This window comes from Eurytemora carolleeae, unplaced genomic scaffold, assembly GCF_000591075.1.
Source record: "Eurytemora carolleeae unplaced genomic scaffold, Eaff_2.0 scaffold967, whole genome shotgun sequence".
NCBI classification, from domain to species: domain Eukaryota; kingdom Metazoa; phylum Arthropoda; class Copepoda; order Calanoida; family Temoridae; genus Eurytemora; species Eurytemora carolleeae.
This window is the reverse complement of record NW_019396890.1, coordinates 1-17,007: the sequence shown is the minus strand read 5'-3', so window position 1 is coordinate 17,007 and position 17,007 is coordinate 1. Positions and strand designations below refer to the sequence as shown.

Sequence of the window (17,007 nt, the reverse complement as noted above, 5' to 3'; positions counted from 1 at the left end):
AGAAGAAAGGTGAACAGATAGAAATACAGATAGAAATATATAAAAGAAGAGAAGCTAAGTAGAATAATAAGGGTTTGGAAACATGCATGCCTGCGGCCTGTGCAGGGCTGTAACGCATGAGTAACTCCAGTTCAATGTTCAGGGTTTTCTTCTCGAGGGAGGAAGGGGGGAAGGGGAAGGGGTGAGGGAGGTGAAGGGGGTGAGGCAAAAGTATCAAAATATCAAATGCCAAATGATCAAATGTCTAATTATGGAGTACAAACGCAGTACGTTTCAATTAGGTCTACAAGCTTGAAATGTAAACAAATCAGAGAAAAATCATATAACAACGGATCGTAACAACAAAGAGAAAACAAAGAGGAGATGATAAGAGAAAAGGAAAGAGAAGAAAAGAGATAAGGGAACAGAAGAAAAGAGAAGAAAAGTAAAGAAAAGATAAGAAAAAGCGAAGAAAAAAAGAAGAAGAAAGGAGAAGAGAAGAAAATATAAGATACAAGTAGAATTTAGAAGAGAAGAGAACATTTTTTTATTATTTTTTGATCATTTGGCATTTGAGAATCTGATATTTTTGCGGGGGTGAGTAATTAGATAATCAAAAACAAATAGGATTAAGGATTACATAAATTAGATAATGTATACTTATTTGGTATAAGGTATCAATAGAAGAAGCTTATTTTTATTGCATGGTTTTATACTTTTTAACCTTTTAAAATCTTTTTAAACACTTTAAACTAAAAGGTTATTGAGAAAGATGTGAAATCAAATGCAATGAACTCTGTTTCTGTAAACCCTAGTAGCTGTAGAAGCTTGTGGTGATGGAGCAGCAGTTGATTCATCTGTAGAAGCTTCTGGTGATGAAGCAGCAGTTGATTCATCTGTAGAAGCTTCTGGTAATGGAGCAGCAGTTGATCTATCTGTAGAAGCGCCAGCAGAAGTGACATCTGCAGTTAATCCATTGGTAGAAGCAGCTGTGGAAGAAACATTAGTCTATTCATCTGAGAAGCTCCTGATAAAGCAGTATCGGTCAATTTCTGTTATGATAATAATTTTGAAAAAGATTAATTTTTTTAGCACACATTGATTTTTTTTAAGACTGACTTTTCTGTGATGTCTATTGTTCTATTATTATTTGAACTCTATTTCTAACCCTGGACATGTAGATTTTAGAACAATTTTAGAAACATATTTCTAGCTATTATTTTGAAGATACATCTCATATAGAAGTTTGATTCAAGGTTTGTGGTGGGAATATTGCATGGGTTAAATCTATGTGACCCAAAAACAGTTTGCTCCTTCCTTCCTTTACAAAGAGGTGGGGCGGGGAATAGTAAGCAAAAAATACAAAAAATAAGATTGTGTTTGTGTGTGAGGGTCCTGGGAGGTTTACTGGAGGTTAACAGAGGTAGGTAAACTAGTATATATTGTATTCAATATATTCAGTCTGTTATATACTCTCAGTACTTTACAGTGTCTGTGCCTCGGAATATTATATATCCCTCAAATGATTTGTTTTGTCAATATTTCTTTTTAAAATTGTATACTTTTATGTTTTATACGTATCTTCTCAAGGAATTTAGTCTTTGTCACTAATTCTGATTGTCTACTACCTTTATCTTTGCAACCCAATGTCGAAGACTTTAGATATGTACCACTATAATTTCTGTTCCATCAAATTGTGTACGTTTAAATGGTTTATGTCATTAGGTTGCGAAGGCATAGGGATTAGAAAATTTGAGTTTGTGGCAACGACTCGATTTCTTTGTTTTACATATTGCAGTCGCACTTGCACGTTAGTAAACGAGAACATTGTGTGTTTAGTAACGCATCCGTTTATTTGGACATCTAACCTAAATACAAAAATGAATAATATTTTTTAAAGTTTCTTATATTTAAGAATTTACAAGCTAAGGGATATTCATCTTGGAATAAAGATATTTTATTTCCACGAAAGACCTGTTGCTCTAGAGAAAGCAGAACATATTGTCAAGGTTACCCAGAGAGTAAATATCTGTGTTGAGAGTAAAATTTAGGTTTCTGTAGCAACCAGAGAGAACTTGTAGCTTAAACCAGAGAAACCAGAGTTGGATTTAATGAAAAGAAGAAGTTTATCTAGGTATAGGGAGCTGAACTACTTCTTCTTACGCAAATTGATCCGATTGAGCAATTAAGTAATGTTCTGTAAGAAAGTAGTGAAAATTCAATTCAATCTCTGTTTGTTTGTTTTCATATTAATTATTCGATCATAAATCAGGAACCCATTGACTGATTTGCCTCAAATTTTGATTGGAGAACACGGTATAATTCTTTTCCTACATAAAGTTTAGTTTCCAGGTAAAGCTGAGTTACAAAGTTTTTAGTTAAATGTAGATGAATAAATGACGAGATAGTTAAATTATTATCAGAGTAAGTTGATCTTCAATTGGAACTAGAATGGTAGCTGTAACCACCCATTAACTATATATGTATATGTAGTTGCTGATGGGCGATACCTTTCTTACCTTTCTAGGTTTTTGAACGTTTAAGAGGTTCCAGAAAACTCTGAGAAGATTGTTATTGTCCACATATATAAACGCAAAAATTAACTAAAAACAATCGTTTGAAACTATTTTTTTTCTTAAATTTTTTTCTAGGATAAAAGTTTTGCAAATAAATTAAAGCAAACTTTTAGAGAATACAGTTTTCTCTACAACATCAGGTTGCAAAGATATAGGAATTAGAAAATGAGAGTTTGTGGCAAAAACTCAGTTACTTTAAGCAACTTTGTCATTTTTTTTTTGGCTGCTCTTAAGCGTTTAAAAATTTTAAAAATGAACCAATAATTATCTATCTTTGGCTCTTCAATTACTGACTTTGGCATGTTCTTTAAACTTTAAAAATAATCAGTTCTTTCATTTATTCAATTTTTTCGAATTTTACTGTTAGCTAATTTCTGGTGTTTAATTGTTATGATCATAAAAAGAATCCCTGTAAAATATCCAAGTTACTAATGCATCCTGTTGTAAATCTGAAATATTTGGTTCCCTAAGAGGCAGTTTTTATGAGTGTTTTTTTGGTTGGTGGGGAGGGGGGGGAGGTGTATTGGTATAGTTTGTACCTAGCTTTATGGCCAAGTAAAAAAAAATATTGTAAATCAAATTTATTCTGTTATACTTAACAGCTCTGTGAATGTGTTTAAAATGTTTATTTGTTTTTTTTTAAATAAAGATTTCCCAGACGCAATTCCTCCCTACCCCTAATTTTAAGCGGAACTGAAACCCTGCTTTAAGTTTTTGCAAGTTTTCAATTGCAAGCCGTTCAGGGTTCACGTTCGCAAATCTCTAGCAAAGATTTTGCAAAGTTTAGATAAATCAAATTGTTTAAGTAAATTTTAAAGAATTTAAAGAAAGAATGAAACTTTTTTGTCTGTAAAATTAAGATTTCAAAAAATTATCTTTGATTTTAAAATCTTTGGTGGAGAGTATTTCCCAAGAAACACCGGCCGGCAAATCTGCGGTTCACGCCTCTAAATATTTTCAGTATTTGTAAACCTTGCCTGGCAAGCACTACAGGCAGTAGAGGCAGTGGGCAGTCCATATACTGCTTAGTTTAACTAAAGTATATAGTTTATCCAATACATTATTTGCATTTAAACTATTTTTATTTCTTTTTTCAAGATTTATTTCGTTAAAGTTAATTTTTTGCCTATTTGTTTATAAATCATTTTGAAGGGTGTGTCTTCTTTTTAAATTATTCAAAAATGTGAACTTTTTAAGGTTTAGAAATCTAAGGAACTTTATGACCAAATATTGTTGTATTCCAGGGGGGAAGTAGAATTACCGTAAAAGATAGATTTTGTATTTAGAATATTATTACATGAACAAGTTCTACCCTGGTTTGCTAAAGAAGTTTAAAGCNCAACTTGGCCAACTTGTAGATTGGTAAATTTATCGCAGGACACAATGATAATAATGTTACATTGTGTTTAAACTGATAAGGAAACATTGCATATTGGTTTTACAATACTACAGGAGGATTAGTCATAATATGAAAATAAAAAAAAACCTATTATAAAGGGAGTGTTCACAAAAAATGAAAGATATAGGTTGATATCGAATCGAATTCGATATCGATCTCCACTAAGGGAAAAATAAAGATTCACGGAGTCCTACGTTCTTCGGTATGAGTAGTTTTTAATTCTTTTCTCCTTATATGCGCGCAACATATAAACGAAACATCAGTAGAGATCGATATCGAATTCAATTTGATATCAACGTAACTACACCCCCTTTCATTGTTCGCGAACACTCCCTGTAATCACTGACTAACCTTTCTAAAATCTAGAAAATGCTTGTTGCAAATAAGGTTTACCATTATTCCAAATCCCAAAAGTGTCTTTTTAAAGTTTATTAAGTAAAAAATGTTTTTAAAAATGGATTTTAGATCTTAAATAATCTTATTGGGCGTTAGATATTATATAATATATATAAGAATTATTATCATTTGTTTTGATAATATCACTAAAACTTAACAATAATAAGTTATATTAAAAAATGATTTTTTATAAAGGAATTGGGTATTTGCTACAACTTTTCTAAATCTTATATCTTTGCAACATGGTTGAGTAAGTCTTTGGGTTTTAAAACTTAGATGTGTTAATCTAACAGAACTCATAGTTTGAAATATCAAAGGTCTACGATATTGGGTTTCCAAGATTAGGGATAGTAAAGACAATTCCTTTCCAATTTTATGTTTAAAAAATCAATAATTAAAAGCTGAACTCTCCTCTCAGTTCAGACATTATATATTAATGAAAGAAAGGAGCAAGTATGGAGGAAGATGGAGAGATGAGAGGGTTTCATGATAGAATAAATTTAATTTTAAAGTTTTAAATCCAAAAGCTTCAGTTTTCTCCTCTCCGAGCAACACAACGTAGTGGAATCTAATTTTTTTATTTCTTATTTTAAAGTAAATAATTTTCAACACATCTGTAGTTTCAGAGGTGGAATAAAATTTCTTAAATGAATATATTTTTATCCTTTTCTTGACTGTTTTTTTAAGCGTGAGAGGGCTGCCAGGAAGGTAAAGATTTTACAAATATAGTCGGCCATGTTTAAAAATAAACGGCCATGTTTAAAAATAAACGGCCATGTTTGAAAATAGTCGGCCTAATTAAAAATAGTTGTAAGCGTTTGAAAAAAGTCGGTCATGTTCGAAAATAGTTGGCCACGTTTGAAAATAGTCAGCCACGTTTGAAAATAGTTGACCACGTTTGAATATAGTCAGCCATGTTTGAAAAAACCGTCAGCCATGTTGAAAAAAACCGTCAGCCATGTTGAAAAAACCGTCAGCCATGTTGAAAAAACCGTCAGCCATGTTGAAAAAACCGTCAGCCATGTTGAAAAAACCGTCAGCCATGTTGAAAATTAAAACTATTATTATCATTATCTGTCATGTCATCATTGGAAAGTTCTGTTTATAGAATTGAGAATTTCGAAATGGAATCAGCAGTAGTTTAACGTTATATTTCTATGAAGTTTTAAAAGTTTTCAACAACTTGGCCAACTTGTAGATTGGTAAATTTATCGCAGGACAACAAAAAAAATAGTTCATTTTAAAATCCTTTTAAAAATTGTGTTTCAACTATATATATGATATATATTGAAAAAGAAAATTCGCAATGATTAAAGCAAATGGAATATACTTAATTAATTAATTATATTATTAGGCTTTAAACTTTATAGTTTCCTTTCTGTATGAAATAGTCTCTTAGTTGGAAAACAGTACATTTTGCAAGTGTAATTCCCACGCTCGAGTTAACGCTGAACTGCATTTTAAACTTCTTCAAGGATGCGCAGAATCTGTTAAAATGTGTGTTTTACTGCGCATAGGGCGTGTAGTGGACAGTGCTCAATGCGCGTAGCATTTCCGGTTTATGATTATAACCAGCCACAGGTGAATCAGCCGAATTTTTATTTCATTTTTTCTAGGAGCTGTGGAGCAGCGTGGATGTGAACGGAAACGGATATGTCTCCCTAGCTGAGACTCAAAGGGTAAAATATTAATAAGCATTACTTTTTGCAAAAAGTGTATCAACAATTTTAATTCAAGCAACATGATTTCATGAATGTTATTTTATTAAAGTTTTATTATGATAACATTACAAGGGCCAATTTATACTTAATGAATATGTGTTTGGTCGATTTTATAAAACAGTCATTCTTTTTAAATGGGAGATCTTTTTCAACAACATCAATATTAGATAAATCTTTGTCATTAGATGGTAATTTGATATGATCTTTATATGCCAACGAGGTTATAGTATATAGAGTGATAATGTACGCTAATCCTTTACTAATTGTACCGGCCATGTTCTTCACTTCCAAAGGTTAATCTGTATATTACAGTACTCGGGGTTGATTTCTGAAAATATTTAAATAGATAAATTGGGGTCAATGTAACTATTACAATCCACTACGCCTTTATCGTGTGCAGGAATACATATTCACAGGAAGACGTACTATTACAGTCTTTTACAGAGCAATAATTCATCGTTAATAAACGGTTCTGAGAAAACAGAGTAAAATTCAAGATACAAAACCCCCAGATACACTTGTAATCCGAAAGCGTACTGCATATTTGATGTTTGTACTGTATGACTAGGTCATAATATCTTAATAATGTTTTTCAGTAAACTATCCCAAGTGTACATTCAGACTAATACATACGTACAGGTAGTTAAGATCCAGCCCCCCTGATATATACAGAAGAATTAAAAATTAATTGAATTTAGATCCAACCCAAGTTCAGGTACAGTTTAATCAACAAATGGCGCAACTTTGAAGAGAGGAGGTGGGGAAGGGGGGTGCAATTTACTTATTTTTTACTTCATTACATTTCAGAAAACCATGTTGCGCCTAAAAATTCTATTAATTTAGGGATTCCGTGACATATTTGTAATTATAAAGATAGTCATCTTTATCCTCAGCTTTATATTCTCGCCCTCTATATAGAAACAATTTGAATTTTGCCCATAAATTATATCAATTTAGGGAATCCGTGACGTGTTGGCTATCCCTGAAGTGTTCGACTGTATCCCAGCGATCAACGCAGCTTTCCATCACTCCAGGAAGATCTGCAAGGTGATCAAATCCACCAAGTATTTTTCTTTGAAGAAACTATCTTTCAACTTGACCTAAATAATCTAAAGGGATTGTCGTTAAAATTACAAGTGGCTTTTATCTCACAAAAAGTGGGGCGCATGCCCGATTCAAAACGATATGCTTTAACCCTTTATCGGATCAGAATTGTGCGAAGATATCGTCGTGTTTCTAGCTTGAAAAGTATTTAATTCTGAAAATGTCCTCCATCAGTTCTGAAGCAGAAATATGTAAGCCACCAGTACTTGGAAGACAATGTTGAAAATAATAATTTTTTTAGCTAAATAAACTAGAATATCTCATTCATTCAAGCTGTGTACATCTTCTTAATAAATAAAGATTTACTGTTACGACGTTAACTGTTCCTTAAAGGGATTATCCACGTAATTTCAAGCAGCTGGCTGGTTCCAGTTTAAGAGTTAAACATGATTCTCAACTGTAGTATCCTTATACTTCAAGTATCAAAGAAAAAAAGATATAAAACCTTTGAAACAAAAATATCAAAATTTTCCGCAAATTGTAATTAGATGATAACAAATTGTGATAAAAAGGTTGGATAGATTATGAAAATCTTATATCTTATAAAGGGTTTTTGATCTATAGTTCTCTATAAACGTTTACCTAATAAATGAAAAAAAGATGATTTCTTTTTAATGTTTCATGATTACTGGATTATATTCAAATAGAAAATTACGTGACTTGTACAGTTTGGATTAGATTAAAACAAAGAAAACTTAATTTTTCTGAATTATTATAGATTAATAATTGTTGTCTGTTGTGCCCCTTAAAGAGATTCAAAAATTAAAAAATTACGTGTTTTGTTTCCCCTAAAATTTTATATTCATCTAATCATGCTCAACGACTTTTTCCGATCTTTAACAATTATCTAAAAAATTCATATTTTGTGCTGTTATGCATTTTGCCTATTTTTGTATTGCATAAAAAAGCATATTTTGTGTAGTTTTTATTATTTTCATAAAAAGCTAGGCCAACAGCAAAAAAACTTTTGGAAGATTGAACCTTCGATCCTTTGAAGAAGACGACAATTAATAAAAAATCATAATCCTAATTTTTGTAAAACATATCTTTGAATTATAGCAATAATTTCTCTTTTCCTTATTTTCCCAAAAAAAGTCGAAAAAATTAAAAATTAATTTAACATTTTTTACTAGTACGATCCAAAATTCAGACAAATGTAATTCTCTTCTGATTTTTTTAAAGATTTTATTTTTAACTTCTAAAAGGTTTTTCTTTCAGAAACCCAACCCCCATGGTGATGATTATCTTCAGGCCTCAGAGTTCCGTGTTTTCCTTTATTTACTCCGGCAGTTCTTCGAGTACTACCAGGCATTCGACAGGTTGGCGTAGTTCACTACAATATACAATGTCCGATTTACAACGATACCCTTAAAATTCTAATCTGATCTAAAATGTTGGAGAAACCATCGTTTTTCTCTCTTGAAAAGGGTTTATTTCTGTAAGTTTCTCAACTGTTTCTTATAAACAAGGAATGCGCAAGTCACTTTCGCAGAGAACCTGCAAATGAAAATCAACATTTTAAAGAAACAAAAACATTGAAATCTAATTCATACATGATAAGAAAAAGCTTTTAAGGGTACCGTTGTAAATTGGGTTTTGGCATCTAAGCATGGAGGATCATTTGAAATTACGCTTACAGTCACTTTAAAATAATTTTTAACATTTTTTAAAGAAAAAAGGTGAAACTACCCAGATTTGTGGAAATATTAATAGAACGAGGAAACTTTTTATATTTTAACTTTATGCTTGAACTTTTTGACCCAAAATTATCTGTTTACACATAAAGTCATGATTTGCGGTCAATCCTATACCTGTAACAACATCAATTACACTTGATCATTGCTTTTATGTCGTCTTCCTATTCCAGAGTTCTAACTGTATCTATATCTATACACCCTGATATTGCAGAAATTTATATTTCAAACTATTAACTATGTTTGATTAAATTATTTAAAGCTTTAAATATTGAAGATTTGCACCATAAGGTTCCAAAGATATAGGGATTATAAAGTTTGCGGCTCTGGCAAAAACTCGGTGCGGGCTTCTCAAACCGGAACTTAAGAGATTATGTCTACCATGGTTAAAATTGTCTGTCGTCTTCATTCGTTTAACCATGGTTAACATGTCTTAAGTTCCGGTCTCAGAAGAATATGTTGAAACTAATTAAATAAAGTTGTTACCTAGGCTGGATACTGGAGATGATAGGAGAGTGTCCAAGGAGGAGTTCACCTCTCCCGCCATGACTGCTGCACTAGAAAAGGTAAATTTGAATGTCGTCTTAGAAAAACTTTATTTCTAAGATTTTTTTTTATTCAAATTTATGATACTTGTTTTTAGTGGGTTGGGCCAATTTCAGACCTTGAAGCTGAGTTCGAGACAATCGACAAAAACGGGGGCGGTCAGATCCTGTTTGGAGAATTCGTCGATTGGGCGCTCTCAAAGAACCTTGATATCGAAGACGACGAAGATTGAACCTGAAATGTAAAAGACGACATTTGATCCCATCCCATGTGGTTTTTTCTTTCGATTTTTGTTAAAATTTCCGTGAAATTTTTTATTGATTTTTTTAAATTTTCAGTTTTATTTACAATAAATATTTAAGAACTTTTTCTAAATTTGTCAATTTTAATAGATACGAAGATATTAAAGACAACTGAACCCTGATCTCTGTCCTTATTGCAAAGACAACGGATTCTCATATATACAGGGTGTCTCAATAAACATGGGAATTCAGTGACGAATTCGATATCGTCTTTTTGTTTAATTCTTTGATTTAGTATAGTGATACCTACTGAGAAAGCTGTAATCTGTAAGAGTTTCGTCTGCTATGTTCACATTTTGTTTGTTTATGTTCTGACTGCATACGGTTGTAGTTAGTAAAACAAGAAAATTGCAGTATACAAACAAAGTAAACTTGTCCGTCAATTCACTATTCATCTTGCGGAGACATTATAGACACATCTTTACAGTCTTTTACCCTTTTCATGAAATAAACTCTAGCAGTAGAGATGTCAACGATAGTGTAACGTAACGTAAAATGTACGTTTTTGTACGTTACGTTACAATAATTTGTAACGTTTGGATATATTCTAGATAACGTTAACGTTAAACGTTAACGTTAGAGGAACATACCCCCAACATTAGCGTTTTTTTGGTAATGTAACGTTATTTTTCTAATATATACAACTTTTTTGACCATAACGTAATGAAATGTTTTGTTTCCAAGGGGAGCTTGAAAGTCTAACGTTTGAAAAATTAATTGTGATTTGATTGAATATCGTAACGAAAGGATTTCTATTTCAAAGTTCAACTTTTAAAAAGTGTAACGTTGTATAACTGAAAAATGCATTACTGTTTATGAAAACGATTTGAAACGTTTTCCCTAATAGTATAATGAAAAATTCAACGTTGCAGAAATGGGTTATTATTTTAATAATCAGGAAACGAAAGTTTATCTAACAGAGTAAAATTTCAATATTGTAACGTATAACATTTAAAAAAAATGTAATTCTGTAAATCAAAATTTTTCATAACTTTTCTCTGAGTACTAAATTGATTAGTCTAACGTTAGATATATGTCTAATGAAAATGTTGTTCATAAAACGTTAGACTATGAGGGCTGAGTTTTAATTTCAAAAGTGTAACAATGAATCTGTCAATCAAAACATTTCAAAACGTCTCTAATATATCAATGTAAGAGATTTAACTGATGATTATAAGAGCAAAGACTAATGGTTTTTCATTTCAAGTTTAAAGAAAATGGGTTTATGCCAAAAACTCTCATTTTCATTCAATATATCTTTGCAACCCGATGTCGTAGACCATTAATAATGAAGTAAACAAGGTTTAAACCATCGGGTTGGAAAGATATAGGGATTAGTAAATTTGAAAAAAAACTTAGTTCCTTTCTAAAGTGTAAACGAGTTTTTTTGTAACATGCTATTAGTGAAAATTCAAATCTTATAAATGTTTCTTGGACATTAAAGGTTTTTGATTCTGCCATTGTTTGATGAAACCCACTAAAACTCTGGAAAAGGAAGACGATATTAAGAAATTTTACATATGCATTTTCTGTTATAAAGCAAATGATTTACTAATTGCAAAAAAATCAACTTATTAAGTGGAACGGGTCTGTGAACAAACACAATTGCTGTTCATGTTTATTTGACTACTAAAAATCATAACTTCAGTTGGCATGGTTCATGTTTTAGGTTGAAAAATTTAGAAATGTAGATACTTACTAAAATGCAACAATATTTTATCAAATGGAAAATGCGTGTTATGTTTTATTCATAGATTTTTATGAAACTTTAAAATAGAAAAAAACTGAGTTTTTAATCGATTTTTTTTAAAAGAAAAAAATGTTGAATAATTTTATTTCGCGTTGTTTGTGTTAAAAAATTTAGCACTTGTCTTACTTTATTTGATATTTTTTAACCCCAAACATGAACTCTGAAAACATTTTCATAGTGGTTTGTAAACTAAAGCTAATGCAGCTTTTTTTCTCACTTTGTAAGTAACATAAAAAACACAGAAAAAAAACTAAAAATTCGCCACAAATTATAATTTTCTAATCTCTATATCTTTGCAAGCTGGTGTTGTAGACTTTTGATATTTCAAGCTATGAATTCTGTTAGATAAGAATGTCTAAAGGAATTGAGTTGTTCACAAACTTATATTTCTAATCCCTATATCTTTGCTACCCAATGTTGTAGACCTTAGATATTTTAAACTATGAATTCTGTAAGATAGAAGAAAAGGGTCAGTCTGCATTGCGTAAAAAAATATTGCAATCAAAACAATTTCAAAATCATAGGGTTCATAGGGTTGCGAATTGACAATGGAAAAATTTCAACAAGGCCTAAAAAAAAATTTCAAAAAATAAATATGATACATCATTTTCTTGGAAATTTCATGCTGAATTCAGATTCGAAAACCATTTTTAAATATATTAAAATCTAAAGAAGTTATGGCCAAATAACGGTACTAAATTCCGGTTTTTAAACTTTTTAATGTTTTTGATGAGTTTTTTAGCTCTGAATCACTCAACTTTTAATTTTTTTAAACGCTTTTCAGATTTGAATTTAGCATTGAATTTCAAAGAAAATGATGTATAACATGGCCTTACGATGAAAACGCAGCGACTTCCGGTGGGCGGTTGGCTTTATTCCAATATTGATCACCCCTACTGGACATGCCACTCCATAAATGGAAGGTCACTTGAAATTACTTCTCAATTCCCTTAAAGACACACTTTGAGTTAAAAGTCTAATGCTAAAAACTTTCGTTTACAAATTTTAGAAATCGTTAAAAATAATAATATTTTAACATCTTTATATTGCATAATACATTTTCATCTATAACACATTCTCTAAAAAGGTTAACAACAATACAACAGCAACATACAGGGTGAGTAACAAATGTAATTATCACGGAAAAAATCTTGCAATGCTTTCATTTAGAAACAATATCATTTTTATAAAGTGTAAGGTTAGAAACATTAAGGCTTGAACATTTTAATACAACGCAACGTATAGAACATTTTTTCAAATCTTTCTTAAAACGAAACGAATAAACAGTTTTGATTGTCAGTTGTAAAAAAGTGTAACAAAAATTTTTCACAATAACGTTTCGATAAATCGTAACGTAAGAAAATGTGTATTTTAGTAAAATTTCTAAACGTAATTAAAAAAATTTATATTGGAAAAGTTAAGATAAAACGTAACGTTAACAAAAAATTTTTTGTACTGAAATGCATTGTAACGTACAGAACTATGACTCAATGACGTTTTATTAAAGCAAAACATTTGTCATCTTTAAGATCTTAAACAAAGTGAAAGTGTAACGTTAGGTCTCTGAAAATATTTACCTTGCATTAAAGTGGAACGTTAAAAAATTGTGGTTATATTACAAAAGCTTTAACGCAACGTTGGGAAAGTTTTTTAAAACGGGAAATGCAAAAGCGTAACGAAGCTTACTGTTTTTTCACTAACATTTACAAAAGCTTACTGTTGTATACGATATTCAAGTTCAGAAAATTCATTACGTAACGTTACTCTATGCCATAAAATTTCATAATGTGCAATGTAACGTTTCAAACGTTAATACTTTTGATGAACACTATCGTAACGAAAGCTAAAATCTAGAAAAATCAAAACGTTGACATCTCTATCTAGCAGACATAATAATATTATGGCTTTTGAAATTAGGTATTACAATGCTAATTATTAACAAAGACGATATCCAATTCGTCACTGAATTCCCATGTTTTTTGGGACACCCTGTATTATTTTGTATTAGTAAAAATGTAATTTCATCTTAAAACTTAACTATGATCTGGCTATAATCACAATTAAAAATTCCTTAAACAAAGTTTAGCAAATTGATTTTATACCTAAAAGAGGGACATGCTGATAAGTTTGTATTTTATTTAATTTTCTCAATTTGTTTCTATTTTCAGATAATATGACAATAGAATGGCCAAGATTATGAAAAAAGAATTTGATGTCAAGGAATCTGAGATAACCTCTACTGTAGAGGAACCATGCTTTGTTGATATACCTGAAGATGAAATAAAGCTAGAAAATACAGATAAAAGGTAATCTTGACAAATTGTTCTAAAAGTGACCCACCATGCTGAGAGAGGAATGTCTGATTTACAATTTATTGATTTTATATTTTAAATATTTTATTTTATTGATTTTTTATTTAAAATATTTTATTCTTAATATATTTGTAGGTTTCCTACCACCAAACTTGACGTGTATAAATAGATAATGGTTATCTTTAACTATTAAGAAGAAAACCTGGAGTACGAATTGGATCCTCTGCATTCAGAACCAAAGAGAATTAGGAAGAGGCAAGACAAATATCAATGATCTCAATGCGAATATCGTGTAAAAAAATCGTAGTCTGCAGAGAGATGTTAAAATTAAACATGAAGGGGTAAGATATCTTGCATAATTGTGAATATGCTGCATCTACAGCAAGTGATCTTAATTGATTCATGGTGAAAATAAACACATCAGAGTGAGATGTCCTTGTTCTCAATGTGAGTATGAAGCAACTACTGTCTCTAAAGAGACATGTTAAAAATAAACACAAAGGAGTAAGATATCCTTGTAAATTTGTTGCAAATAGTGAAGATAAGTTGAAGTCATGTGTCAAAGTAAACATAAAGTAGTTCTCAATGTAAAAATCCCACAACTACAGCAACTTTTTTATTTTTAAAAGCAGTGATATATCTTTTTTCAGAAATTTTCATTCAAATCTTGACCTAACTTAGTCCTGACAGAAAAATTAAAGGGGGACCCGGGACACCCCCCCCCCCTCCTCATGTGTTTATTAATATATCTCATTAATAATGATTCATAGGACGTTTTAGATTTTCTGAACCCGAAAAAAAAGAGGAAAAAGATCAACAAACTAAGAATTTAAAACTTTTTCTGAAAGCCTGAAACGGACACAAAAAATGAAGAAACGGACCCAAGAATAGAGGAAACCAAACAACAAATAGAGAATTTAAAACTTTAACTGAAAACCGGAAACAGACCCAAAAAATGAGGAAACGGACTCAATTTCAATATCTTGTTTTCTTCTGAGTAGTAAGGATAACATAATTTAATAGATTTGATATATGCATTTTGTTATCATTATTAATAAACTGAAATAATAAACTATCAATATTTGAGCAAAACTTATGGAGCACCACAAAAAATGTGATCAAATCAAAACTTATCATAAACATATCAGACTAAACACATTGAAATGAAATTGATTTTTACTTTTGAATAAAAGTTAAACATTTTATAGGTTGTATGAGTTGAGAAAATTGTAATGTGTGAATAAAAATCTGGGACTTTCAATAAAAATTTCACAAATCAGTGTACTGATCCCCATAAATTGGTATCAATAGGTTCTATCTTAATCGGTTTGTTTGGACGGTTCTTGGGGGTCCAAACCCAATAGAAAAGATCCTTTTGTAAAAACCACTATATAGATATGCGGATTATTGATTTCTGAATTAATGAATGTGCAGCTAAGCACTAATTTCTTTTTTATGACTAATACAAGAGGTGGATATATTCTTAGTAAATCATGCTTTATAGCATTTAAGATTGAATTTGGTAAAATTTATTTCTATCAACTTGTAATTTATGTTGTCTGGAAACTTTAGTACTCCAATGTCTAATTGAGACTAATTATATATAAGGAGATGAATTCTTATTTTTTTTTCTAATTGTTTCTGATCCCAAGAGAACCAAGTGGGGTAATTAATTATTCCCCCTCCTTGAGAGATAGCAAGTAGATGTTCTATTGATCATTGCATTATTAATGTGAACTAATTAACCTGGGGAAATCTTCACACGAAAGGATTTTCACAACGTGACGAAATTACAATTTTTATTGCATAACGTTGTGATATTTATTAATTTTCCCAATGTGACGAAATTCCCTCGGGTATATAAGGGGACCGAAATTTGGTTTCTTTAGTCTGGTAATTAATGTGGTAGCAGAATCATCTCCTCTGGTCTTCATATCATGGGTAAGCTCAATCATTTAAATTAGGTCACCTTATAATCTGTCATAATTTTGTAATGTAATATTAATTTCATAAGTACTATATTTTTGAACCACAGTGTGATTTTGGACTTGTATAAATAAAATTAATTGGACTAATATTTTAACTTAGAAAATAAATCCGTAATTATACTTATATCTTATTTAAGACTTAGATAACCTTAAGGTGAAAACTTAGAAATAAATGTCTCAGTAAAAAATTATAAATGTTAACTTGAAAACAAGGGAAATATATAAGTGTTTGGGACTTGGGAAATTTTAGTAAAATCATAAATTAAAATTCTTTTGATAACTGACAATTATAATCTCATTTCGAAAGAAATCAAGTCTCCTTGATTTGTTTACTTATAATTTAGAATTAAAGGTCCGCTCCATATCATAAACACATAAGTGTCTTTAATTATCTTAACAGTTCAACAGGTCTCAATTAGAACGTTAAAATCTCAAAGTTAATCAACTTATTTATCAATTCGTGATTTTCATTCCAGAATTATAAGTCTTTTTAATAAAATTATTATTCACTAAACCAAGGTCTTAAATCAGTAATTAAAAATCAACGAATAAAGTCCCCCGTGGCAACTTCCATTTTAGGAGACGTTTGTAATGATGCAATTTAGATAAAAAAATTTTATTCAGGTTTAACTAAAGATTTCAATCCTTTCTTCTCTGAGATCCGTCCTAAACAGAAAAGAATTATTAAAAGGGAATAGTCATTTAGTAATCATTGATAGTTGAGAAAAGTAGTCTCAACATAAGTAGCAATTTAAGTTGATAAAAGTAGTCTCAACATAAGTAGCAATTTAAGTTGAGAAAAGTAGTCTCAACATAAGTAGCAATTCAAGCAGCTAGAAGAAAGTATACTTGTTATAATCTCCAAGATTATAAATTCTAACGAACAGTTTCTACCTTCACAAGCCCTATATTTTTATCATCATTGTGCATTATGCATACTCTGGAACATTCTGAATTTATACATTGAGTTCATCTCTACAACTTCTATCTTCTCAAGCCCTATATTTTTGTAATCATTGTGCAATATGCATATTCTAGAACGTTCTGTATTTAGTTTATTTTCACAACGTTTAAGCTTCTCAAGCCCTATATTTTTATCACCATTGTGAAATATGCATGTTCTAGAACATTCTCTCCCCTACAAGCCATGAAATATGTCCTAGTTTTTTGTCATCATTATGCAATACCCGGCCGTATAAAAAGGCCACCTTTTCGTAGTAGATTCAGTCTGGGGTTCACA

General features: G+C 30.6%; 1 protein-coding gene across 1 annotated transcript; it reads left to right on the top strand.

The window, feature by feature from the left end:
• The first annotated feature begins 250 nt into the window (after positions 1 to 250).
• LOC111709815 (flagellar calcium-binding protein) lies at positions 251 to 9,883 on the top strand. Its single transcript, XM_023483728.1, has 9 exons — positions 251 to 266; positions 795 to 1,023; positions 1,895 to 2,000; positions 5,038 to 5,058; positions 5,967 to 6,029; positions 7,029 to 7,118; positions 8,394 to 8,494; positions 9,360 to 9,435; positions 9,513 to 9,883. The coding sequence occupies exons 1-9, from the start codon at positions 251 to 253 to the stop codon at positions 9,645 to 9,647; spliced, it is 837 nt and encodes a 278-aa protein (XP_023339496.1). The 3' UTR covers positions 9,648 to 9,883.
• Positions 9,884 to 17,007: the final 7,124 nt, after the last annotated feature.